At 38.0% G+C, this 27,801-nt stretch overlaps 1 protein-coding gene across 1 annotated transcript; it reads right to left on the bottom strand.

Annotated features, from left to right (window-relative positions):
- Nucleotides 1–116: 116 nt before the first annotated feature.
- On the bottom strand, nt 117–27,801 carry mtbp (MDM2 binding protein). The gene is made up of 23 exons (XM_004077750.5): nt 27,609–27,801; nt 27,090–27,173; nt 26,913–26,986; nt 26,270–26,418; nt 25,966–26,024; nt 23,779–23,923; nt 23,320–23,434; nt 21,295–21,411; nt 17,370–17,464; nt 16,269–16,335; nt 16,004–16,121; nt 12,456–12,632; nt 11,016–11,129; nt 9,071–9,232; nt 6,346–6,439; nt 6,056–6,214; nt 5,669–5,764; nt 5,292–5,555; nt 5,044–5,204; nt 4,799–4,905; nt 1,619–1,732; nt 744–809; nt 117–659 (listed from the first exon to the last, which is right to left on the bottom strand). Exons 1-23 carry the CDS (start codon nt 27,673–27,675, stop codon nt 615–617), a joined length of 2,649 nt encoding a protein of 882 aa, XP_004077798.1. The 5' UTR covers nt 27,676–27,801; the 3' UTR covers nt 117–614.

The raw sequence follows: 27,801 nt of genomic DNA, 5'->3' as shown, positions 1-27,801 counted from the left end.
AATAACAACTTCCATCCGCACTGGGTGGTTGGTCTGTCAGCAGTAATGATGTAACACATTTTTATACAACACACACAGAGCATGTGGAATCTTTGCACCAGCAGAAACTGAACAAATGAAATCAAGTGTATTTATTCTGGTAAAATGAGAAGACAGATAATATGTGCAGACATAGAATAGATGTTATTTGAATAAATAAATAAAAAAATCCTGGTGGGAAACTGCTGCAAATAAAGGAAACTTCGAAATAAAATTGAATCCCCTGTGGTCACCCTGTAGTTCTGTGTGGAGATGTGCTGCAGTCTTTGTTTCAAGGCTCTACAGCCAAGCTGGTGTGTGTTCACACCCGCAGGAGTGAACACACAACCTCGCACAAGCTTAAAAAAGATCTGTTTCTATGTAATCTTCTGCAAAAATTAAGAGAAACAAATCAAATGAAGGATTAAGTTAATTAAAATAGGCTTAATCGTGAATTTAAAACCAATCGGAGAGGCTTAAAACATCAAACGCTAATCAAAGTAAACGTAATAGAAGATGCTCTTTGAGGCAGAACCTCTACAAAAACATCAAAAGAGGTAAAACACGAATGCATCCCGCTCATGCTTCACTCCTGATCATCTCCCATTCTCTGAGGTCTTCTCAAGCACCCAGCCAATGACCTGCAACCATTCAAAAGATAAGCTGGAAGCTATTAAAACGGAATCTTAAGGCTGAGCCACTGAGCCAGGCTTTGCAGCCGTTACCTGTTTGACATTGCTGCTGGCGGCCTTCTTCATCTCATCGTAAAGGCCCCGAGACGTCTTCAGATCCTTAGACGCAGAGAAAAATAGAAGCTGAATTATTGAGAGCCGATCCGCCCTCTGAGGGAACATCAGTCTTCATGAAAACTCACATTACAAGAACAAAGCAACTCTGTGAACAGGAATAATGAAAACTACTACCAATTAAAGACACATGCAAAAGTATGTGTTTTCTGTTTAGTCACAGAGCTGAGGGGCTGCCACGTCCATTTAACAGCTTTTTAAAAAGTTTTAATCAAAAAAAAAAAAAAAAGAAAACACAAAAAAACTTTTTTGTTTAAAACATGGATTACCATGTATGCAATATTAATGATTTAAATCCATAAATCAATTTAAACTTTAATGTAATTTAATATTTCAATAATATCATGATAAAAATAATACAATAGTAATAATTTACACAATAATATAACACTTTAACAGTTAGTTTTAGGAATATTTTCTTATAATGAAAACTCCACTTTGGAATTGTGTCAAGACAGTTTTTTATAACCAAATTTATTTTTAATAAAATATAAATTTAACAAAGATATTAAATTTAATTGTGTTGAACTGATTCAGTACTTTAGCAGGGATACCTGGCTTTAGTAAAAAAACAAACAAAAAAAAGTAATATTTCCTTCTTAGACGTCTTCTTGGTTTTGTGTTCAAAACTTTCATTTGAATTTCTGCTTTAGTTCGCTTGCAAGTAAACCTGGAAGTGATTCACTACAGTATGAATGCAGACTATCAAGGCCATGACACAGTGAAAGGCATCCAAACATAGTGAAGGGTGCATGAAAAGGAAACACGGAGAAAGTAGCAGCAAAGTAACCAACCTTTAGATAGAACTTGGAGATATCAAACAACCTTTTACTGCAGGCCTCATAGCATTTATGCTCGACACTGATCCCATGGTGTTTGAGCGTTTTACCTACAACCTCCTCCAACATCTGAGAACAAAAAACAAAGCAAAAAAAAACACACGTTTGCATTACCACAAGTATGAAAACAGGAACTGCAGTGCAGTGTACTCCCTAAACAGCTAATGCAAATCATCTTTACAGTCTACTTTTTAGTCAAGGAGCAAATGTCAAAGAGTCGTTTCTTTAGGAGATGTGGGAGCATAAATGCATGCCTTTATATTCACAGCGGGAGCTTGCAGGTAAAAACATACAAATATTTTACTGGTGGCATCAACGGGGAGAAACACATTCCTGAAATAAACAGAGTCTCCTTTAATCTCGCCAAGGCAACGGTTCTAAGAAAAACACCATAAATTATCATGAGGAATCATCAGCACCATTCAGTCTCTGAAGGAAAACAGGAGCTTTTAATCTCCAACCTGAATAAAGTGCTATCATTATTTCTGAATTGTAACAACGATTCTTTCACTTCAGTTTGGATGAAATGAGTGTTTGTAAAAGGCACAGTAAATCAGAAGAAACCAAGGTCAAGAGGCAAAGAGTGGGCTGTGGAAGAGACAGGAGAGGCGTGCAGAGGGGTGTTTGTGTGTGTATTTCACCTTACAAATGAAAAAAGGGTTTAAATGTGCTAAGGCAAGAATGGAGCTCATGGTGCTGTACATAAAAATGACCGTATCCCAATCCAGGAATGCAGTTGTGTTGAGAACAGCTCCTAAAGTTTCTGCAGGAAGGAGGTGGAAGCCGTTTATGTCTAAACCAAGGGTGGACAAACTATGCCCGTAGGTTGTTTTTTTTTAATGTATCAGTGTTTTTTTCCCTGACTTTTTGTCATTGAAAATCACTGAGAGAGTTACTTTTTTATTTCATGAATATTATTTTATTAAAAAGATCATGAAATGAATGAATGAAACGTTATTCATATCGCACTTTAAAACTCCCTAAGGGTACCTAAGGGCTTCACAATAAAAGACAAAAGAAGTTTAAAGTTTTAAAGGAAAAGAGTTATTGTAGCCCTCACAAGAAAAAGTTTGGGGACTCTGCTCTAGCAGCCATGTGGTGTTGGAAGATTTGTTGTTTTTCATTCTTCCGATCATTCAAACTCCACACGAACGCAGCATTTCTCCAAGTTTTACGCGAGGTACAGCAAGCCGTTGGTGCAGTTGGCTCTAAACTCAGAACAAAAGTTTTAAACTAAAAACTCCAAAATGTTGCGTTTTAAAATATAATTTTCAATCCAAATGTTTTCATCCAGATTCCACGTCATTTCTTTCTCACTCCACGCATCTGCTCCTGGTCCGGCCCTTCTATCAAATTTCAGAACCCAATGTGGCCCGTGAGTCAAAAAGTTTGCCCTCACCTGGTCTAAACGCTACAGGCAGCATTTAGACATAAAGACACAGTTGGACAGGGGCAGCCTGAAGATGGTGGCTTTGGTTAAAATCCATCTCTGCAGTCATGGTGCAGAACATCTGCAGCTGATTAGACAAAGCTGGATGTTGATTAAATAATAAAGCAGGAAGAGGCTAAATGATGTGCAAGAGTAGATATTCAGGTGCAATTGACCATTTTTTTCATAATGTGCATTAACTGACTAAGTTACAAAAATAACAAATATAAGATAATGACTGAGTATTATTATGTCAGGAAACAGAGAATTTAAGGTTATAGTCCTGATTACTGCAAACAAATGGAATTGGTTGTAAAACTTTTTCCATTGTATTTATGCGGGCATGTTGATAGTATTCTGATAGAAAACCAAAAATTCACTCACTCACTGCAGAAAGAAAAATATGTAATGGATAAGCAAGGCCTTCGGCTTAAATATGCTTACAGTGGTGGACAAAACTGTTGGTACCCCACAGTTAAAGAAAGAAAGTCCACAATGCTCACTGAAATGACTTGAAACGTTCAAAAGTAAAAAGAAATAAAAATTTATTGAAAATTAAAAAATCAAAATCAGCCATTACTTTTGAGTTGTTGATTAACAGAATTATAAAAAAAAAAACTAATGAAATAAGACTGGACAAAAATGATGGTACCTCCATTAAAGACAGAACTATTTGCCCAGGGGGTCATGATGAACTCAGGGATGTCCTTTAATTGACATCACAGCTGTTTTCAAACCCATAATCAGTCAACCTGACTATTTAGTTGTCCAGGCTTATTTCATTAGTTGTTTTTTTTTTAAATAATTCTGTTAATCAACAACTCAAAAGTAATCGCTGATTTTGATTTTTTAATTTTCAATACATTTTAATTTATTGTTACTTTTGAACATTTCAAGTCATTTCAGTGAGCATTGTGGACTTTCTTTCTGTAACTGAGGGGTACCAACAATTTTGTCCACCACTGTAAATGAGAAGAAAATAGGGTGTTTAGAATATCTCATTTTCTCTAAATAAGGACTTTGTTTCTGATTTAATTGTATTTAATGTCTCATATATTAACAATCCGATGGTCAGACTGATGAAGCCACTTGGATGATTGGTGAAAAGCTTTAAGGAATACGATTTTTGGGTCCGGTTGCTCTGACTCAACTTCAAGACAATGGAAGAACCTGGATAAATCAGAACCTTCACAGACAAATCCAACAGATCAATATCCAATGTTACATCAACAAAAAGTCCGGATTTCTGTTTTTTCTCAACACCTTTGTTTAAATAATCGTCCTTAGGGAACTTTAAAAAGTGCAACAAAAAGCAGAAAAGACATTTGTTGTCAAAATGTACTGAAACATTTACCAGTCAATTTCGTAAGCTCAGATCAACAATCATGCAGAATATCTCAACATAAAAGCAATATGTCAAACTGTATTTTTCACATTAAGCTTTTTTGATTTAAATTTGAGATGAACAAATGCAGCATCCCAACTGATGTAACACGATTAGAGCATCTGCTGAAATAAACAGAAGATTAACTTTTCTGTTTCTTAACTTAATATCATGTAACTCTCAGTACTTTATTCCTAAAGAACCAATGACACTTCCTCTTCCTGTCACACTTAAGGTAATCAGAGAATTATTGGGCATCATGTATAACCATGTTATAAGGTTGGAAATGTATAACTGAGCCTGTAATCTGCGCATCACTTACCCTGTTGTGTTTCTGGGAGCGTGACTCTTTGGCTCGTTTGTCCTCAAAGTTTCTTTGACTCGTCCTCTGCTGTTGCACTTTCAGTCCATCAGGAGCAGAGACAGACACTAAACGTACCAGTGATGTCATGTTAATGAACTACCAACCAGATCAGTAGGGCAAAATTAGTCCACACAAGTCCTATTCAGACCCAACAGACATGATTAAATGTTGGTGAACAAAAAAAGTTAGATATTTAGTCCCACCTGCGGTGTGTCTTGTGCCTGCAGGGGTGCAGACAGAGGATGAGGTGGACTGGGATCGGCTCGGCTGTTGTTGCAAAGTCTTAACGGTGGAATGAACGCCACTGCTGTTGCTACTCGGTGAGCAGAAGGAGTCGCTGCTTCCAGACTTTACCAGCCGTAATCTTTCAGACAAATATTCAGACAAAACAATTTTAAGTTTAGCAGTTCATTTTCTTATATATCTGATGGAGGATAATAGGTTGTCGTACTTTCTTCGGGTAGGGCCGCCCGCCAACTCTGCTTCCCAGGATCTGCATTTGAGCCGGGATACATCAGAGTTCAGCAGGGTTTCTCCATCAGGCACACTCCCCGGTTCTGAGATCAACGCAGGTGAGGGGGCAGGGCTAAGGGCGAATGGGAGGGCGCAGGGCTCCTTGGAGCAGGTTGTCTGAGTCTCATAGCGTATCAGGCGGGACTGCAGCCGGGCAAACACCTGATCCCGGTCAAGAGAGCGCTGGTTATCCAGGCAGAACCTACACAAACAGTTATGGCACAATTTATTATCTCAGGTAAGATAACTTTTAAAGGTCGGCCATACCGACGGATTTAGAGAGATTAACAAAAAGACGAATTCCAGAAAACATACTCTAAGCCGTGGTAATGAGAGCCTGAGGCTTTGCTAAAGGGCATCTGGCTGACTCTTCCAGGCGAGAGGTCTGGTGAGAGCTGAAAAAAGTTATTACTGAAAAAAAGGAGCAAAGGGGCGGGGTCAGAAAAAAAGAGCAAGAGCATCAAATTATGATTTTATTTTACCTTTTTATTGCATTTTTCAAACACGTCTCACAAAGAAAAAGTATATACAAATCGTATAAATATATCAAATATCTCAAAGTTCCCTTTATTTGTTTTGTAAATCAAGGACCAGACTGTCTGAGAAAAAGGTTGATGGAAACTTTTTGGATGGCATTTATTCCAGAAAATAAATCCTAACAAGTCAGAGGGAGACTTTCTGAAAATTGATGACTGAACTTACCCTCTATTGATAGTCAAAGGCTGTAAATCTCCACAGGGCAGGCCATCCACTGTGAAGTATTTCAAAAGTTCTTTAGCATCCAATAAAGCAGAAGAGCTTCTCTGACTGTCTTTAGGGCCCAGCAGGCTGTCACTAGAGCCAGAGCCAAGCATGCCCAACCTAAGACAGACAAACCCGTATTAGAGAAAGACAGGGAAATGACAGTTAGTTTGAGTTATTGAGCTATGATAGTTTAAGACATTATAGACATTTTTTTAGGTTGGAAAATATATCAAATCCATCTGGTTTACTTTCTCTTCTGTCTTCTCTTCTGCAGGTTTTCCATGTTCTGCAGGACGCTCCTCTCAGGCCAGTCAGTGAGCTGATGGGTAAGAGTCTGACAACCTAAACAAAAAGATAGAAGCATCCTCTGCAGTTACAGTGGTCTGAAAAAGTGTTTCCTACCTCTCTGATTTTGGACTTGTAAAAATGTTTTTCCACATTTTATGTCTCAAATCAAACAATTTCAAGTCAAAGAGAACACATATAAACAAAAATGTCGTTTTTTTGTTTATTAGTGAGCAAACGTTCAAACCCATGAGACTGTGTGAAAAACAATACCCCATGAAATCACTTAGACAGGACCTGCCCAACAATATTGAGTAAAAGATCTTCTAAAGCCTTCAAGAACCAATGAGAAGTAATGTAATTGGTATCCATCAGTCTGGAATAGGCTACAAAGCCATTTCTAAAGCTTTGAGATTTCAAAGTACCTCAGTAAAAGCCATTATCCACAAATTGCAAAGATATGGACTGGTGTTGATTCTTCCCAGAAGCGCTCAGTTGACCAAAAATCATACAAAAGCACAGCTACAACTCTATCAGGAGGACACAAAACCTCACAACGTCACCTAAAGAACTAAAGTTCTAGCCTGCCTCGGTTAAAGTCAGAGTTTATGACCCCGGACCAAATCAACTCCTGAGCAAAATGGACATATAGATTTAACTTTAAAGGAAACTTCAAAATAATCCCAGAGACCTTTTAAAAAATATAGAGGAACAGCGAGGCAAAAGTAAAATGTTTTTTGAAGGTGAGTTTGCCGTTCCATCTAGTCTAGAAGTAACTGCATTCCCAAAAACATAATATAACAACAACAAACCCAGTATTGTGGGGGTAGCGTAATGGTTTGGGCCTATGTTGCACTTCAGGAGCTACTTGTGGTAAATGGAACAAAAAGTTCTGTGGTCTAACCAGGAAAACCTTAAATGAGAATGTCCTCCATCTGTTGGTGACCTGAAGCTAAAATGCAATTGAGTTCTGCAGAAAAAAATCCACCTCTAAATAATTAAAGAAGAAGAAATTAGGAAGTCATCTAGTCAAAGTCCTTACCTGATACTTACAGAGACAACGTGGCGTGACATTCTTTAAAAAGAACAAAAAAAACACCTCATGCTCAAAAACCCTCAGATGTGTCTGGATAACAACGATTCTGCAAAGGTAAGAGGTCAAAGCTCTTCTACTGAGCTGTAATAGATCTATTATCAGCTATTGGAAATGCTTGACTGCTGTGGTTGCTCATGAAAGTGGCTCAAACCATTATTTGGTTTAGGAGATTTCACTTCTTTGGATAAGAGGTTTGGACATTTTTCTGCCCTAAAAAAAGGGAATATTGTGTTATATCTGTCCAATTTTTATTTTTTCATTTTAAATGAAGGGAGGCAAACCAGAACACTTAACACTGTTCACCCCAATGTGTATGTAGTTAAAAACTAACTATGAGTCATTCTTGAGAAGAAGGAAAAAAATATTGACTTTATTTTCAACCTAAATCACTGAAAAACACAAAAAGTTTGATTAAATCTAAAGAGGGTTCAAAGAAAAATAGTTTGACCTGCACTGCTTCTGTAATGTTTGCTTTCAGCCCAAGAGCTAAAGCACACTGTAGTTGATGAGTCGGGAGAGGAGGCAGCAGATTGTGTATCCATCATCAGATTTTTTGACAGATGAAGAATCACAACTCCTTAGAGGAAATAAAGTTGCTGCTGCTGGGAGAAATTTCTAAAACATTACACAGGTGGCATAACGTATTACAGTCAGAGAGGAGCCCCTTGGATCATGAGCTCCTTTCAACCGTGGAGGCTTTGGCATCACATCTTCATCACTCTGCTGTGTAATGCTAGCACAAGCCTCGGCGTGACAGACTGCAGGAGTGATGTGAACGCTCACCTGGCGTAGCTTGTCTCATTCAGACCTTTGCAGACATGAATTTTGAGACTTTTCTCGTGCTCTGACAGAATGATCATATTTTATCTGAAGGGTGACAGAAATGTGATGCATCTGGATAAAGCAGACTTGCGGGGAGGGTTCTGCATGCTGATCCGGATGGGGAGACTAACCCTCTGAATTAGCGACAGGAATGGTCGCACCTTCAGGCAGCAAAAACTCATAATTTAATGGATAGACATCTTTACAGCAAAGCAAGGAGGGATTACCTAATTAGCCCGTTTGTCTGTACACGTGTTCACCACCCATGCTTCTTATGCAACACAGCTCTTTGTTGAAGCTTTGGAGGGCTGAGTCAATGTATTATTTTTTTAATGCAACAATGAAAAGATACACAAACATAAAGCAGCTTGCTTCAGGCTGTATTTCAGTGGCTCAAGCTATGTCTGTTGCACTTTATGCTAATGCTACAGCTCATGCTGAGTCAGTGCCTCTGTCTCCAAGAACAGATAATTGGAAAATAGCCGTAATAATGAACAGTGTTGTACAGCCACTAACTCATAACTCACCAATAATGTCTCAGCAGTTCTGCTATGAAATTTCCTCACTATTTGGGTCTTTTATCTTTCATTTTTAGAACCATGACTGTCCCCACTGTGCTCATGTTGCTGCAGGCTGTCTTTTGTTTAAGTGTTGATTTATTTGCAAATATTAAGATGCTATTGTTCTCCAAAACTGTCAATCTATTTGGATAAATAAATGCTTGTCTATTTGCTACAAAATAAAAGCTTGTCAGACATGTTGTTGCATACCTGGTTGTTCTGCAGCAAGCTCCTTTGTAAGACAGCTGGCAGCCATAGACGGAGCGGAGTCCAGCGGAGCAGAGTTCAGATACTGCTCCCTGATCAGGTTCAGAAAGGTCTTCAAGTCACTGACAGACACTGAACTGGAGGCCAAAGATTCCTTCTTCCCTTCTAGATGCAAACACAGACAGAATCATCTTTATTTTAGCAGTGTTCAACTATTTCTTAAAAGCCCGTCTCTTGAAATTGTCACGATTTCAGTCAGGTTTGTGTTGGAGGACGTGAACATTTTTTATCTGGGTTTTTCTCAAAAAAACAAAAAATTCCCTTTAATTTGTCTTTTTTTTATCTGGTGGCTTGATGCAAAATTAGGTACAAATCCACTGCCAGGAATTGTATTTTTCCTAAATCAAACATCCATGGTATAAGAGACTCCAGCATTAGAGTATAACTGAGCTCTTTTGAGGTTTCATAGCAGGGGGTTTCAGATCCACTGAAACAGAAAGAGAATGTTAAATGAAGTTCTAGACACGCTTGTGCTTCTGCTGCCACACTTATCACACACGTGCAGCGACGGCCGAGCAAGAGATGAAAAGACAGACCAGGGATTATGTGCGTTCACACCAACACCTCACACACTTCATGATCTTTGCACAAACTTCCACTGAAACTTTTACGTGTGTAGTCATGTCAGCTCCACAGTAAAAGGCCAAGTCTGAGTAAACTGTGTTGAAACCCATTAAAGGTTGTTGTCTGTCAGAGTAAGAGACTCTTGTTTTGACCTTTCAAAGAGCGATTCCACTGAAGAAATCATCTCCACTTCCTTTATTGTGCCATATTTGTTTTTCTATCTGAAGAATGAGAGCCGTGAGATCCGCCAACAGTTACAGACTCTGGAAGATACCACTGTGTCTTCCTTACACATGGTAGTCGCTTTATTCAAAGTAACTGCTGTGCAGCAGTGCATGATGGGACAATAGTTTAGTAACATTTTAGTGACTGATGTTAAAGACTCCATTTGAACATCTTTTAAAAGCATTCCCTGTGGTCTTTTAACTCTGATTATGCAATTTTAGCCAAAATCTATAAACCTGTATCATCTAAGAAATAGTTTCTGCAGAGCACTGAGCAAACACCCCCACCCCCCCTCCACTGGCAAAAGCTCAGAGCTTGAGCCCAGTATATTTTCTACCTTACAAATAAGCTCTTTTCAAACACTATGCTCCTGATTGGCAACAATTTGAATAAAGAAAATACTCACACATGCAATTTTGAGCTTAATTTCCTTAATATATGTCCTCAATCAGAAAAATACCACAAGAACATGTCGAAAACACTAAAAACACGTATTTCATCAGAGTGAGTCTTTTGCAAGCAGGCAAGCAGGAGCTGGTGCTACTAACATACTTCCGGTTTAAGGTAGTGTTAACATCATGTAAAAATGATCTATTACAACCACAATTCTAAATTTCAATATCCAGTAATGGTTATTCATGAACATAATTCCCAGTTGTATTTGTATGACATTGTAAACTGGCACTTTATTTAAAAGAAAAAGAAAAAGAAACTAAATATTTGGTTAACAAAAAAGGAGAGAAAAAAACTACCTAAGGACCCCATACTGTTTTTAGTGTTTTGCCACAGTGTTTTTTCTTATGTTTGTGTACAATAAACATCCTTTAAAGATTAAAAAAACAAGTCAGTTGTGTTTCTGGGTAGAAACTGAAAAACTTTCAATGTAGCTTGATTTAATTTTTGAATGTTTCTTCAGAAACTTCTCATTTCCAAAAAGCCATATTTTAAAAGAAAAACCAACGTTTCCCATGAGGTTGCCAGATAAATGCAGGCAGTAGTTTCTGATTGAAAGTTTACTGGTCTGATCTCTGCGTTGGTTCTCCCTTTTATGGGGATGCTCAGCATTTAAGAATTTCAATCTTTGGAATGTTTCACTTACTAAAATACTCTTTGAGTGCCAGCATCTGAACTTGGGCCAGCTTCCTTTCCCTCTGGACGAGCCCGTCCCCTTGAAGGCATGGCAGACGATGAAGGACGGCACCAACATTTACTTCTAATCAAAGAGAGACAAAAGTGAATGACATAGTGGGGTCGTGCTTTGTCAATGGAAGAGTCTTCTCCTGTCCTTAAAAAGAAAGCAATTAAGGTTAGAAGTTTTTTTTCCTTTTTGTATAAAAAAATAAATAAAAACATATTTAAAGAATCTGTTAAGTTTATGAAAACACAGGAAAAAATGTTCCTAAAAAAGTCATTGCAGCTTTGCTTTCTCAAACCTCCACAAATAAATAATAAATGTGAATTGGTAATGCTCGTGTGTGTGTGTGTTTGTGTGTGTGTGCGTGTGTGTTATGAAAATGATTTTGACCAACACCCTGGTGTGTCATTGAGGCACTGAGGACACCTTTTATAGTCTAAATCTGCACTTTAAAACATATTCCAGGCAAAGAAAAATGTCTCCTGAAGGTTGTATGACATGTTAAAGAGAAACTCTCAGGAGGAAACATCACTAAATCCCTTGAATCTAAAAAAAAGCCAAAGAACAATGAAAGACTTTTATCAGCAAAGATACTTTCAGTCAAGGGTAGAAAAATTCTTTCAAGTCCATCCAACTAGTCAATTCTAACCCAAAAAACCATTCCCAACCCACAGTTCCACTGCATATTTATAAAACCCCTCTTCTTTAGTTCTCCTTTAAATACCTGTATTTTTCATTTTATAGTGTAACAGATGAGGACAAATATTAAGAGAGAACCAAAAAGTTCCAGTTCTGAGCGAGACCAACAAGAAAGATGAGAGAGAAGAAAAAGAGAAAGGAGGGATTTAACTGCGGAACTTTTAGAAGGTTAGGGTGGCCCTAAATACTTCCAGGTTTAAAAACATGGGGCAACAGGCTCTTATACAACCTTTCACTTAAGCAAAAACTGCTATGCACCCATCACACAAAGCAGACAGGCACTTAAGGGCCTTTTACAAAATTAGGAATGACAATATATTACCATTAAATGGTTACAAAATTTTAAAACACTGATAAATGCTCACTAATTTGGAGTAAAGTGGAAATAAATCTTTAGCAAATCCTCCATATAGAAACAGGCGACGATTAATGGAGCTTAGTGTATTCAGTGTGAGATCCTTGATTAATAATGTTTTTTTATTTGAAATGGCGTACAGTCTCTATTATTTTTGCATGTCCCACAGTCAACAAAGCTTAAATAACATCTCGCTCTCTTATGTAAATGCTAATCTGAAAAGTTATGCATAGGTTTGGTGCAGGCTATGATGATTTCTGCAACACAATTCTTCAGCATGTTTTCCTCACAATGAAAAAAAAACAACAACACACAAAAAAGAAGAACACGACAATTACTGCATGATTTACCTGCCGATGGAGGTTTCTCCCTTAGAAGGCTAGAGATGGTTGTCATAACAGCAGCTCCATTTATCTGACTCGTTGAGTGCATCATCCTGACCCTGCAGACTCCAGACTCGTCATCATCGGGACCCTGGACCAGCAGGAAGTAGGCAGCACTTTCACCTTTTGTCTCTGTGTCAGGAACTAGGGAATAAAGCAAAAAAGGACAGAAATAAATGTCAAGGCTAAACTCTGAAAGAATTCTATAATGGTGCTACTTCTGTCCTCAGAATGGTTTTCATTTGACTATAATTGTACTTTTTTAGAAGCTTTTTTTCTGACTGAATTGAGAACTGCATAAAATCTGCTTGACTTGTGTCATGTATGCGCTGCACCAATCAAGAACAGTTATGAGTTCCAGTGTTTTCAATCAGTGTGTCGCGGCACACACCTAAAAAAAACATTTACCATCACCAGAATATCATGTCAATGCTCATCAAAAAAAGGTCCAGGTTTGACACAGAGTAGTTTGTGAAGCTCTTCAATACAATGACACTGGATCTCTCAACATCTGTGTCTTTCATAAGGAGTGTGAGGGCAGATTTAAGTTCATTTGTTATATTTTTTACATTTCTTGCAGGATAAATAATTTATACTTTTATACAAGCTCATTTTACTTTACATATTACCCAATGATTTGTGCACACATTTAGTTAATATATATCTCTATTCTTTTGAGTCCTCTTTGAGGACTGACGCTGTGACAGAAGAAGGGGGGGGGGGGGGACTTCCTGGATGCTTCCATTTGGAGATGATGGAGGGGAAATACAAACTTTATTCTTTATCTGGACTATAACTTATTTTGATGAAATGTGTTAAACTTGCTTTGAAGTACTGGTACACTATATTACCAAAAGTATCCACTCGCCTGCCTTGACTCACATAGTAACTGAAGGGCCATCCCAGTCCTAAACAACATCGATATGATATTGGTTCACCTTTTGCAGTTTTACAGCTTCCACTCTTCTGGGAAGGCTTTCCACAATTTTGAGGAGTGAGTTTAAAGGAATGTTTGACTATTCCTCCAAAAGCGCATTGATGAGGTCACATTCTGATGTTGGTCAAGAAGGCCTGACTCTCAGTCGGCACATGTGTGCCTCGAACCGTGGTTAGTGATCAGTACGGATCATCTTTACACCTAGTAGCTGGGATCCAGTGTCAGGCCGTGCAAAAAGTGGATAAAACATTAAAGTTTTTAGACATGAGTCTGTCTCATAGACATATATATAAATGGACAGATTATCTCTGACGTCAGCCATTGACTTCTACACTCCCCTACTTGAAGCCTTGAAGTCAGCTCACAGGCGCCGCCATATTGGCTGGAGTTCACTCTGCCTTGGACTTTCCAAATATGCAAGAGTAACTAGGTGCAGACAAAATGGCGGGCGGTATTCAACAACATACCAGAAACGGTAGTTGGTGTTCTCCAAAATGAAAGGTGTTTTTTTTTTTTTTTAAGGTGACGTTGGATGAGCAAAGCTAAAACACAATAAGCTCACATAATAGTGATGGGGTGAGTTTTTAATGATGTTAATGCTGGGCTCCTTGCTCTGGATTGTGAGGCTGTGAGTGGAAATTCAGAGGATCTTGAACTCCTAACGGACATAACTGCAGAACAGGCATCATTTTTAATTTTTCCTTATTTTATAAATATTGTTCGTTATTTTACTTTATTTATTTTATTTCCCAACTAATGACTCATCCGCGATGCAAAAATAATGTCCAGTATAAACTAAAGAAAGTAACTTTAACAAAAAAAAAAATAGATAAGAAGTAGTCCGCTCCGTCCACTTGATTAGTCAAGTGGACGGAGCGACCGTGTCTCTGAGCAGAGCAGACTGACTTTGTGTTTGAGGGGAAGGGAGGATGCTTTGTTACATGTGCGCTGTGTGGGAGACTTCGGACTGCGATCCGTCCCGCAGCTCTAGGTGAAGGAGCTACCAAACTCAGGAGAACCGGGTCTCACGGTAAAAGTGTGTGTCCAGGCAGAGCTCGGACCGTCAGCTCACACTCCGGCTTTGGGGCAGTGTGTGAGCTTTTCAAAGCAGAAATGTCGCTCAGTCCTTAGAAACCGTTCAAACAATCATGTGGATTTGTGTTTCCAGTCGTGTCCCGACAAAATAAAGGCTGATGTTATTCCCACATATTTACCTGCAGCCAAGATGCAGATTGCGGTATTTCCTGCATGGATTTTATGTTCATCAAAGGCTAAATGTTGTTGTTAGCGTGTTAGCCTTTCCTAACCTTGGCTTCTTCCGGCTCCATTCTTCCACATAAAAAAGCACTGACCACACGGATTAAAATTAAAATGATAAGGGGAAAAGGGGCTTCATAATAACCGTAACATTAATTAAAGCATGTTAAGAAGATCATCTCGTATATTACTGAGCTGCCAGATATCTATGTATGCTGCAGCTAGGCTTGTTTACAGCAGAACTCATTTCCTCTTCGGGTATTTCAAACACTACTGCGCATGCGTGAATGATTTATTCCTACCCAAAGTGTGACCCATGTGAACGTTTGTTATAAACTGAAAAAGTTTTTCTGGGTCCATGTACACGGTTGAATTCTAATCCGATCATTGAGCCGATCAAGATATTTTGCACATGTAACCGCGGCTTATGGTGTCGACTCGCAGCGTGGCGGGGGCGTGGCCTCACGATTGTGTCGATGGTGACGATGAGATTGGCACAACCCTACAACAGACCCACTCAACTAAAATGAAAAAAAATTCACCCAATAATGAATAAACAATTTGTAAGTAAAAAAAAAAAAAACAAGGGTTGGTGTATAAGTTACATTTGGGATTTAGACTAAAGAAAAACTAATAACTAACTTCAACTTTGTGTCTAGTTACAGCTTATAAACATAAATATAATGTTGTTCTTTTTTGTGTCAAATTTATTAAGCAGGCTGTGATTATATACGTTCAAAAACTACAGTTGCTCTTGAACAATTTTTTTTTAAATAACTAAAAAAGAAACCACTGTTCAAAACAAAAAAATCAATTATTGTTTTTTTTGTAATTTATTTATTTAGTTCTGACGTTACATACAATTTTAACCAGAGGTGAAAAACAACTACCTAGGCAAATTTTCAATTCATTTAGTTGATAATTATTATTGAAAAATATCACAACCTTTTGTGCCTCAGTTATTAAAATTAAATGCACGCATAGAGGGACTGTAAACCAATACAGACAACAGAGTTCCACTTTTTTTGTACCTGGTATGCCTTGTGATTTTTGAAAAAGTGTACATTGACTCAAAAATGTTGAAAAACACTGATGGGTTTCTATCATGTTCAATCGTGTGTTTGGATTTTTAACGCACTGTTTTCACGTCAGTTCTACAACACCCCCAGATTTGCATCCCCAGCCAAAACCTCATTATTTCTGTGGATTAGATGCAGCCGATTCGACTCACTGACACAACATGATGAGACCTGCCACATCTCCCCTCCGCCTGTCAAAATATCTAACAGACACAGAGGAGCTTAAAAATGTGCAGTCTTACCGAGTAAAGACTTTTGTCCTTTAGCGAGAGACTCTTTCCAGCGCTGAGAACTGAGTTGGCTGGCAGCAGGCTGAGCGATGGGAGTGATTCTGCAGGACAAACTGAACAAAGCTCCAACCTGGAAACACAACAGACCTACGTGCCTTAGTGCCTCAGATTATGTGCAAAATAAAAACCAGGAATGTCTTTTTTCCCCCAAAACAAACTCAGAGAAAAAAGAGCTTGAATTGAGTTTCAACGGTGTAGAAATTGGTCAGACGTTTACCTTTCCATGCAGTGACCTCAGCTGCTCCATGAGAAGTTTAGCTTTCATTGATCTCCCGAGCAAGCATCTGGTTAGGGGTTGTGAGGAGCAACACAGTATCCAGAAATGGCACTTTGATACAGAAAATGTCATTGGGCACAGAAGGGATTGAATCCAGAGAATGCAGTTTGAATATCACTGAGCAAATAAATCCTTCAAGATCCACTACAGCCTACGTCAAGACTTCTGTTTGCTTTTGTCAATATGTTTTCAAATAGGATAACTACTTCACATTGGAGATAAGAATTCCTGCCATTTGCAGTAGTTACCGGTAAATTAATTTAGATTAGATTAAATAGCATAAAATAGAGCTTTACTTTATGCTCATTGGGGAAATTTGCAGCAAAAAGCTTTAAGACCACAGGGTAGAAAAGAATATGATAATAACAAAAGTTAGTTTACACACAAATTAGGTGATTTAAATTCAGAATAAGAAAAAGTCATTATTATTCATGTGCAAAACTGAAAATGAAAATCTATAATTGATAAAGTTATTCTCAGATTATTGCGCCCTTAAATCTTTGTGCTGTTATAGTCGGATAGTTTGTCCATAATATTCAAGCCTATTTACTTCACTGCAGTGTAATGGTAGAAGGGAGAGGCTATGGTAAACAAAGTTTTAAATACATTTTAGGGCCCAAATTCATTAGAGAAGTATTTATGTGTAGTACTACTGAATAGAAACTGAAGAATCAATAGGACCAGGTAGCACTGCAAATATACTAAACTGATTGAATTTACAAGTTCCCAAATCTTTTTGATTAACAATTCAGCACAGCTTGATTTAATATCCATTAAATGCTTTTATATTCTACTAAAAACCATTTTTGGTTGGATTTTTCATGGATTTTAAAAGCAGATTAGTTCAGACTAGTGACTTAAGATGACTAAAGGTAGAACTTTAAAGACAACTGATTATTGGATTTGGTGAATCAATGCTGTATTTTTAAGTCGATTTTCAATCCATTTTTTGTTTTAAAAAACAAGAAGTTTTGATCAAGATCTCTTTCTGAGTGGGTGCATACATCAACACAAGGATAGGCACACTTTAAATGAGGATACAGTTCCAAGTGCTTGCTTGACATCAGAAAGCTTGGCAGGTCTGACAGATGAACTATCTGAATCAAGTCCAAAGAGGAAGCGTAGTAATGGAAGACCTGGAAAAACAAGGAATGTTGTGTGAGCGCAGACGAAGTGATGGAAAGAATGAAACATCAAGAAGAAGAATTTGGATAAGGGGGGAAATGTCACTCATAACGGCACTGATATTTCACTCCCATCCTGCACCTCAGTGTGAAACCTTTTGCTATATGATTTCAACCTTGTGATAGTGGCATTAGTGACAATACAAACAGAAACAAAAGTTGAGAAAAAAATTCTTTATCCATGGCTAAATGCTGACTAATTAAGAATCACATTTGATTGATGAATTAATGTAGATTAATTTCAGAAAATATATTTTTATTATTTATATTATTTAGACCGACTTTACAGCAGTATCAGTCAAAAGGTTGGATGCACTTGTCCTTTCAAAGTAATTCGAATTAATGGTGGTGTACACAGGCATGTGAAAAGTGCAGCCGTGGCACAGAGGTAGAGCGGTCGACCTCTGATCAGGAGATTGCAACTTCTGTTCCAGCCTTGCCCACCCATGTGTCGAAATGTCCTTGAGCAAGACATTGAACTCTACTTCGCCTCTGGTGGTTATAGGTTGGCGCCAGTGTTCAGCAACGATATCGCCATCAGTGTGTGTAAATGGGTCATTGGGACTGTGACTGTAGAGCGCTTTGGGCCTTTTTAGAAGGTAGAACAGTGCTATACAAGTATATGCCATTTACCATTTACCAAAGGGACACCTACATTTCTCTTAATTTTTGATCTAAGCATTCTGATATGTTTTAAACATTCTTTTTATTGCAGGTACCATTATATTAAACCTTTATGAAGCCTTACCATACCACACACACAAAGAAACCCAGTGGAGCTGTCGGCCTGTTTTCAATTAGGCCATATTGTTGGGAAATGTGAGGTTGGTCTTGGCTTGCAAAGAAATTGCAGAAAATGCAATTTTGTTTGGATTTGCCTTCTATGAGAACTGCGATGAACCTCTGAGCGGCATTTCTACTTTTCAAACAACACGATTGTCTCCAGGGTTCATTTATTACATGAACGACATCCTGATCATTCACCTGCTGCATCAGCAAACGCGCTGAGGAAGAGGAGGGTGGTGTGTTCGTCCACTGAGCAGAAGCAGGGAATACAGAGGTGAAAAAAAGAAGCGGATTCTGTTCTCTAGTCCAGTACAATATGAGATATATTTATATGAGATGGGAGCCGTTTTGTTTGCGACCGATACATCACATCTTTGTTCAGTCTAGGGCTGCACGATATGAGGAAAACTCGCGATATTAGAGATTAATATTGCGATAACGATATAATTTGCGGTATATAAACAAATTGTAATAAAACCAAAATTACCATTCCAATTTCAATGCAACAGTTTAAAAATTATACTCCAAATGACCCTCGTCGACATAGGTGACAAACATCTAACATTAAAGGCCTCTTTCCGATTGGTCAAATGCATAAAGGGATTTATTTGATTCATTAAATACTTCCAGCTGCCATAAGATTGCTTTAACACATTTAAGGTTTACCATTTATTGCGATTCTCGCCGTCTTTTGCGATATGCATATTGCAGATCTGGATATTGAGATAACGATAAATTTGCGGTATATTGTGCAGGCCTAGTTCAGTCTGACTTTCTTGTTCCTGCAGCCATAAATAAAAGGGGCCGTGTTTTATTTTCTTAAAAAAAAAACTCTTGAAGCAGGAGTGTTCATATCCTAAATTCAAAATAATTATTTTTTACCTGAATTTTAAAAAATGTACGTTGCGACCCTTATTCATCTCAGGATACACTCCCGAATCCAGTAGGTGGCAATATTGCACATTAAAAGGCAATTGGGGTGATGAATAAGAATCACATAGAGTGGGCTGAGCACAGCGTGTTTAACCCCGCCCACATTGAGCCACACCTTGGTCTGCACACTGCAGCCAAGTAGTTGAGCAGTTTGATTTGGGTTGAAAGACTTCTTATAGGTTTCATTGCGTCTCACCGTTTGTCTGTGGACAAGGTTTTTTTTTGTTGCTTTCTTGATAGCAGAAAAAGTATAAAATTGTTATCAATGTCTCAAATATGAACAACATGATCTTTACATTGACAAAAAAATCTTTAAGAACACTAAAGTTAAATATCCCACATAGCATCAGTTGCAGTTGGTCTGAGCTGAGCATTGACATTTTCCAGACATTAGCTACAAAAGTGCATCAGCTTGTCAGACAGAATGACTCAGACCCAACAACAGTGAGCAGTATACAAGCTGGCAGGTTGAAAGTGTAGGTAATGTACCCCTACACCCATGAGTGAATGCAGCATGCAATTACCTACAGAGATCTGCATATAGAGCTAAGATTTGCTACTCTTGAACTGCTACAGTATTAAACTCGTTCCAGTATTTTCACGTTAAGATGAGCGTAGGCAATGCAAAGTTCAGACATGTAAAATCCTTTCCACAAGTTGGAATGAGAAATGCCACACTTCTGCAGTTCTACTTCTAGGCCAGATTTTTAAGAGGATCAGACAATTATTTTGAATTAAATGGTAAATTCAGATTATTATTTAAGATTACAGCATTATAAAAAATGTCTGTCATTTTGCTTTCGACAACTTGTTGAATCATATCCGTGTGTTCCTAGTTGTCATGTACGGTGTGCCCACAACCAAAGACGTTACGTGTACATTATGTTCTAGGTTCTGTTTGACTGACTGATAAGGCAGGCAGGCAGATCCACGGTTAAGAGTCTGACACTGAACGCTCATGCCTTTCTGAAGATGAGGAGGAAGAAAAACTCCACATCTGGCCTCCTTTTATTCCTTTTCTTTTTTTGGCTTAATCTTCTAAGCAAGCATACGCTATTGGCAGGATCAACCAGGTATCCTCTGGAGATAGAGTGTGCGGGAGTCAGGCTTTGTAAATACTCTATATATGGTCTATAGCGGCGGGCCTGGGTGGGCCGTGCGGCGACGCACGCGGCGCAGGCACCCGGTCCGTGGGCAGGGCTTGAAGAGCACGAGCTTCAGGACAACCCTGCTGCCTGAGTCAGTGGGCTCCGATTCCGAACTTCCAGTTGAAGAGGCACGCGGCCTGGCCCGGGCTTCGATAAACGCTCCTTTAGGCCAGAGTAACCCTCCGCTAGGGACCCGGCACACAAAAAGGCACATAAAGGATGGCAGGCAGAATGTGCACTCAGAGTAGTCAATCACACGTGTACAGTAACGTATGTCTCAGAAGAGATTTAATTGGCTGCTCTGCATGTCAATCAAGTGACATACTTCACGTTGAGGAGGATGATTTGCTCATGGCATTTTTATAAAATACATATTATTGATGGCCCGCGGTCTACCATCCCATCCTTTGCGATCTAATCAGCACCCCAGTTTTAGATATTACCAGCAAAAGAAAAGGGAGCATGTGATCCATCTGATCTACTAGATTCCACATAAGACTGCAACGGCTGTTTCAACTGCAGCTTAAGACAGACACATGGGGTTAAAGGAAAAGTACTAGGCTGTATAATAATTCAGTCATTATGTACTCAAGCTTTCTCTCCAAACCATCAGAAAAAATGTCCTCACATTCTTCTAGTTTTTTCTCTAGAGCAACAGATATGGAAACCCACCCAAATATGTGGCATTTCACAATAAGAGTGTTCAAATTTCAGGCTTTAAAGTCGTCTGACAGCAGGCTGTCTGTGGCTGTGGGGCTCACGAGAACTTCACAAACAGCCAAGTGAAGCGAAACTCTGATGCAGGAGAAGCACACAATCAACCCAGCGTTACAACAAACTCTTCAGGAGATGAAAGAAATGGTAATTTCTACAAACAAAACAAGGATGAAGAAGTCAAGAGAATGAGAATCTTACCTCCGAGTGCAATCTCTGATCAGTGGAGGCGCAGGGAGCTGGCAAGAGATTACACTCTGCCTTCTGAAGCTCAGGAAGCCGCACCGAAAAGCCGTCAAAGCGGAGTTCAGACCCACACTGGAACGAGAACACCACAGAGAAGATGACAAATTATTTCCAAACGTTCATGGTCCGTGTTGCTGTGGTTAAAATGAACATCTGTACAAAACAAACAGATGAAGTGAGACACAGATCACTACAGATGTTCCAATGCCTCCCACTTTCGTTTCAATACTATTACACATGAGTTGTGCTTCTTTGCTAATTTTCCTGTTCCACATCTCCCTAAGTGTGCATCTTTTAAAGCCTAGCAACTGCAGCTGCTTCACTTCCAAAAACAACAACTCCGAAAAGGTCATGTCGCTGCAGAAGGAGACAGGAATGATAAGTCTGTGACACCTACTGAACTCATCTTAGAGCAGCATACTTCAGTCTGGCTGATATGAGACAGAATATTTTCATGCTGCAACGTTCTGCTGAAAAAAAACATGCCACTTGAGCCAAAAATAGATCACATAAACATCTGCTAATGTTCCTGCTTCGGAAAGGAATAATGAAGCAGTTTAACAATTTGGGTGAACATCAAAAATGAACACAAAGTCTCACTTAATACCCACATTCTCAAAAAATGTGCTAACACTTGTGTTGTTTATTAAAAGAAAAAGAGGGATTTTGTTTAAACCTAAAAAATCTTCAAAAAATCATTTGAAGACAAAAACAATTGGAGATGATGCAGCTACATATCCAGAACTTTATTTTGCTTTTCAGTTAAAGGCCTACTCTGATGAAAATTGTGTTTTTGGTGTTTTTAAACATGTTTTTGTAACATTTTTCTGATGATGAGGGACATTTTTGAAGAAATTTAGGTTCAAAATTGTATGTCTGAGTATTTATTTATTCTAATAGTTGTGATTTAGGAGCAGACAAAAAAATGAACTTTGAAAAAGAGCTTACTTGTGACGTAGAAAATACACTGGGCGGGCCAAAAGCTCCCTGCTCCAATGGGAGGGGAAGGAGGGGGGGTTGCTCCACGCCCATGGTCACACCCACAACTCAGAGATGAATTTCTTAGGAACTACTGTCGCTCTGCAGAAACTAAGTTCCCTAGAAAACGGCACAGGTTTTTCGATTTTGGCTTACTAATCATAATTAAAAGACCCCCGGGAAGGCTTTTAAAATAGATCAGAAGATGATCGGAGTAGGTCTTTAACAAGATTCAGCTAAATTCAAAAAGAGTTTAGGCACATACAGACATTATTCTGTTCAGTAAGCCATAAAAAGTCGCAAAACTACTCCATACCTCAGAATTAAAAACAGCAAATGAGAAAAAAGCAACATCAACAAAAGAAATCTGTACCATTAGCTAAAATGTATATATTTATACACATGGAGGCTTGGAGGATGTACTGCATTATTATCATTATCTTTGGAAGGTGACACAACAACCAAGCAGTTTTTTGTCTTAATTTCCAAGAAGCAGACAAATGACTAAATAACACTGCACACAAACACACAAACACACACAAACCCCCTGAAAGTGGCTCTTTTTTCTCTTTAATGGGCTGGTCTTTTGGACCCCTACAGAATTCAGTGGTGTGATAACCCACTCTACTGTGTTTGTAACAATTACGGAGCTTTTTTTTTATATTTATTTTTTTCAAAAAAGTCTAAAACGGCTGAAAAAGAGATGGTACTGTGGAGCTACAGTTTACTTGTTTGGGTCAAACTCTGTAAAGCTCGGGAAAAGTGGAAGAGCAGAAAAGGAGTATTTGAACGTTATAAATGAAGTGCCGTGGCAAGAACTGAAAATTTAAAGTAAAAAAGATCATTTTACATTTAGCTTTAGTCATTTTCAATTTTTGAAATAAGATATTTATTTGGATTATTTAGCAGGGAAGATCCTCCAATAATGTAAATGTATCAAATCCAAGTAGTGTGAAATGAAACCCTTGCTTGAGTTTAAGCATATTACGAGACAGACTTTACCTTCTTCTCTCTGATAAGCAAGCCTCCTCTCCACATTTCCCTGTGGTCAATACAAGTGAATAGGTCAGCAGGTCCCAGCAGACCAGCGCCTAGAGAAGATGCCACCTTCTGCCACCTGGATGAGGCAAATTGCTTCATGAGTGTTCTGGAAAGGAGGCTTTTACAAGGTTTTGCAAGAATAGTAAACATAAAAATCCCAAAACATTTGAGAAAACTCAGCAGATCATGTGTTTTTGTTATATCTTACATAGGAATTCTGTTAAAAATAGTGAATAGGATTCAGCCACTGTTTCAAGCATTCGCTTATCTCTTACTCCCCCTAGTGGTAGAGTATTGAAATTATACAAAAAGTTGGTTTAACTCTCAGTTGAACAAAATACAGTCTGTAGCTGGGAGAGCTAGTTAGGCATTAACAAAATACCTAAATCTGTAAAAATCATAAAGGAGTTGATGTATGACCTGGAGGTGTGCTGTGTGATCACACTGATCTTTGCTGCATGCCAGCAGGACATGTGTTTGAGGGCTCCGAGCAGAGGCAGCAGCTCTTTCAGGGGAGGGGTCTGCTCAGCAAAGGCCAAAAACAGAACGTCCACTAAAGCTTTACCTAAATAGAAGCAAATAAGTTTTTTAAATATATTGCAAATTACTCAATGCAGCATTTTCAGAATAAGATTCCTTTATAAGTATTTTACTTATTTTAATAACGTAAACATATGACAACCTTCAGGATTTTCTAAAGAAAAGAAAAAAAGCACCCCTGTCTCCAGTATCTCAGGGCTGTCGTTGTTCAAGTAAATATCTCTGAGTACGGACAACCCGTGGAGAACGTGCAGTTAAAGATTTTCAGCGTTGTCTTTTTCAAAGGACATTATCCCTACTTTCTAAATTTTGAATATTGTCACAACAAGCCTTCATATCTAGATGGTTAGAGCAGAGACGAATTGATTGAACTGAAATGGATTATTACACCATAATTAAAGAGTTTTGCTTGTGTGAAAACACTGCAGCTTCTTTGTTACAAGCAGGTTTACGGTCAGAGTGACTGTTTTTGATGGTTTAAACCAGTGTTTTTCAACCTTTTTTGAGCCAAGGCACACTTTATCCTCGACAAAAATCCTGCGGCACACCAGCATCCAGAAACTGTAAAAGGAGAAGCTCTATAGTCTGTATTGATGTACAGTCCCTCCACAATCTCACGTGCATTTTTGTGATAATTGTGGCAGAAAAAGCTGGAAGTTGCAGCTGTTTTTTCTAAAAGATGTAGTAAAATTTAAGTTAGTTTTCCGTAATATTTTTCAACTAAGTAATTGGAAATTTTACCCTGGTGGTTGTTTTATCCTTCAATTTATTAACATACAATTTTATGTAACCTCACATAAAAAAAATAGATTGTTTTTAAATAGTGATTTATTTTTTAAATGTAGGTGCAAAGGCAACTATAATGTTTTGAACAATTAAATGATCACAATATGTTTGATACATTTTACAAAAAAAAACATTATAACATTTTATTTATGTTTTCTGTAGCTACACAAAAAGTGAACATGATAAAGTTTTATTAGTTTTTCTGTGTTTTATTTCTTTTTAGATGATTAAATTGTTTCTAATTAGTTTAATTGTGTCTGTTGGCCACTTCACCTTAATCCTGTTTCTTAAATGTTGTTATTACTTCTTCTTAAATTTAACATATAAAATAATCCAGACGGTATTAGAAAAGTGTTTCAGTTAGAAAGATGACTTGGACCAAACTCTGGGATGTTTGGCTGTTAATAAACACAAACCTTGAAGGAGAACTAAAGTGTTGACTTCTGATTTCATCAAGAAGATTTAAAAACTGTTTGATGCGTCTTCTTTGTGGTTTAATACATTTAACAGGGAATACTCATTGCAGTGCAGAGATGCTGTTACTTTAACACAATGCATCATGGGAGATGTAGTGCGAAAACTGCCGCAGAGGGCAGACAGACTCGCTTCTCTTGTTTCATTATTTTGTCCACTTGTTCCACGGTCTGACACCAGATTCTGTGGGAAGCTACACCACTAAAGACGAGCTTTAGCTGGTATTTTTGTTGGAACTGAGAGACTTTATGAGCTAAATTGGAACAAGGAAGTAAAGACTTAAACCACTTCTGATTGGTCAGACTGATGACGTATGATTAAGCCTCCAAGAATGATTGGTGGAGACAGTTAAAGGGGCGGGACTTTTCCTAAAACAGAGCTGAAGCCGTAGCTAAATCGCGGTGCCGTCATTTTTAATTAAAATGTTTTTAATAGAATCAAATAAACACAAAGAAAAAAGTATTTTATGGTCTTTCATATTCCTAACTAATCAGTGTTTTTATCAGGGCCTGTTTGGATGAACAAAGAGCTGATATACTGGAGATGGTGAATGTGTTTAGATAAGTGAAAATGGGTAATTTCCCACGGCACACCGGTTGAAAAACACTGCTTTAAACATCCCATGTTTGATGCATTTGATGCATTCTCTTGCTTTGAGGCTTTCAAGCTGTTTGCACACTTTACATTTACTAAAATATAAATAAATAATTGTCTTGAATTGTAACAAAACAATTTAAAGACCAAAAAAGTTGTTTTCACAAATGAAACCTCTGTTACTGGGGGTTTTGTGGAGTTGATCAGTCATACCTGGAGGTGGCAACTTGTCTGATAACAAGTGAAGCCCCTCTGCAGCCTCATCCAAGAGCCTTTTAAAAAAACAAAAAACAAAGAGCACATAAGAGAATATATTGAATATTTTATTATCAACCCAGTTTGTACTCAAAAATGGGCAAGGACCTACAGGTCCACTAATTTGTTTTAATATAAAGATTAACCATGGTTAACAAATCCATGTAGAGTATTAAAATGATCATGAATTAATAATTATTATCTTAAAAAGTGTAACTGATGTCAAACATGGAAAATAAAGCATAAACCCTCCAGCACTCACTCTGTAAGTGATGGCTCCTCATCCTTTAGGTCTGGTGCCGTCTGGATACTCAGTGAGTTCAGGCATGCTTTCACAGGGGAAGGTTTGTCCTCTTCACTGTCAGTTTTCTGTTGACTTGAATTAAGTTCTTCCCAGGCTGACATGCAAAACTACAAAAAAGTGACACAGATGTTAATACAAAAGGAAGTGATTTTTCTATATGTGTAAATAGCTTGAATCCTAAAACCTTGTATAAAAGTTCTCTTTCATCAAGCTAAGCTAAAAAAATGAAAAGTTTTTTCAGATTTAAGCGTTTTCAATAATAGGAGTCCATGTAAAAAACAGCAATGTGTGATTTCTGTTATTTTTGCAGCACAGACACTTCTGTACAAAATTCCAATGTAAATTAAAAACAAAACCAATTCTGAACTTCTCTAAAGCGGCAGATGCAACATTTGCTTCCTACACAAAAACTCGGTCATTTATTATTCATTTTATGTACAATAAAAGAAAAGAAAAAGTTTTTATCCAAAAATTTCAATACCTGCTCCCCCATTTTCTTGAACTTTGAAAATATTAAGACTTTTTATTATTTGGGGAAACATACATTACATAACACATGTAAAATAAGATATTTTGTATAAACTGTCATTTTGTTTCTCACCTGTGTTGCTAAGTGGCAAGTCTGTACAGCAAAGAACCATCGTGGAGCGGACGGACAGCCACTTAGAGAACAAGCTGGGAGAGCAAAAGACAGGTGTGAGGAGAGCTGGGAAATAATAACACCAGGAGAAAGCAACACTTTTCAAAGGTGCAAGATCAAATTTCTTTTTTTATGTACCTGGAAACACAGAGCTCTTTCTCTCTGAATCTCGAGCTGAAATGTCCAGAAGGTTATCATAGATGCTTTTTAGAGACTCCACACCTGAAACAAAAACAAACCTTCAACTTCAACACAAGACCTGCTGCTCCTAACTAAACTTAGGCGTGTTGCTACATAAAACACAAACTACTCTCTTTTTTACGTAATTGTTAAAATTTGTGGATTTTAGGGTGAACCAAACATCTTTAAGTCTTATTGGTTCTTATTGTCAGTAAGAAAAAATTATTACTTATTTTTACGACAATACGAGATCAGAAAATAACAAGCCAAGAACGGGACAAGAACAGAAAAAGTTCTAAAGCTTCAGCTTTAACGAAGGTAAATAGAATAATACATCTATCAGCAACGAAAATATCTTAGTTATCGAAAAAGGTACCCAAGTATGTGTAAAGACCGTTTGCTAACCTAATTATTGGAGCAGTTAGCATCGTGTTTTGTTTTGTTGCGCATTTGTTAAAGAAAACAAAGAAAACTTACATTTACATTCGTCTACTGAGTGGTCAGCATTTTGGCAAAATGAAACAACAAGAACGTAACGATCCATTGTTTCAAAACATCGTCTAAAGTCCTGTATTTGTCTGTCTGTGTGGTCAGGAAGACTTTTCGACCTTTCCGCAACGTCAAATTTCCCACTCGCAGTGACCGCACTTCTTCTTCTGACAAAATACTG

Source organism: Oryzias latipes, chromosome 16 (genome assembly GCF_053564925.1).
Source record: "Oryzias latipes strain Hd-rR chromosome 16, Olatipes_Hd-rR_3.1".
Lineage (NCBI taxonomy): Eukaryota > Metazoa > Chordata > Actinopteri > Beloniformes > Adrianichthyidae > Oryzias > Oryzias latipes.
Note: the sequence above shows the minus strand (reverse complement) of the source record. Positions and strands in the feature narration are given on the sequence as shown.

Excerpts from the sequence above, each read along its gene's own strand:
- mtbp (XM_004077750.5), bottom strand. The coding sequence starts at position 27,675 with ATGGATCGTTACGTTCTTGTTGTTTCATTTTGCCAAAATGCTGACCAC. Across the intron at positions 5,765-6,055 it reads CCTTTGACTATCAATAGAGG|TAATAACTTTTTTCAGCTCT; the intron begins GTAAGTTCAGTC and ends CCTTTTTTTCAG. Across the intron at positions 660-743 it reads CCAGCAGCAATGTCAAACAG|GTCATTGGCTGGGTGCTTGA; the intron begins GTAACGGCTGCA and ends GAATGGTTGCAG.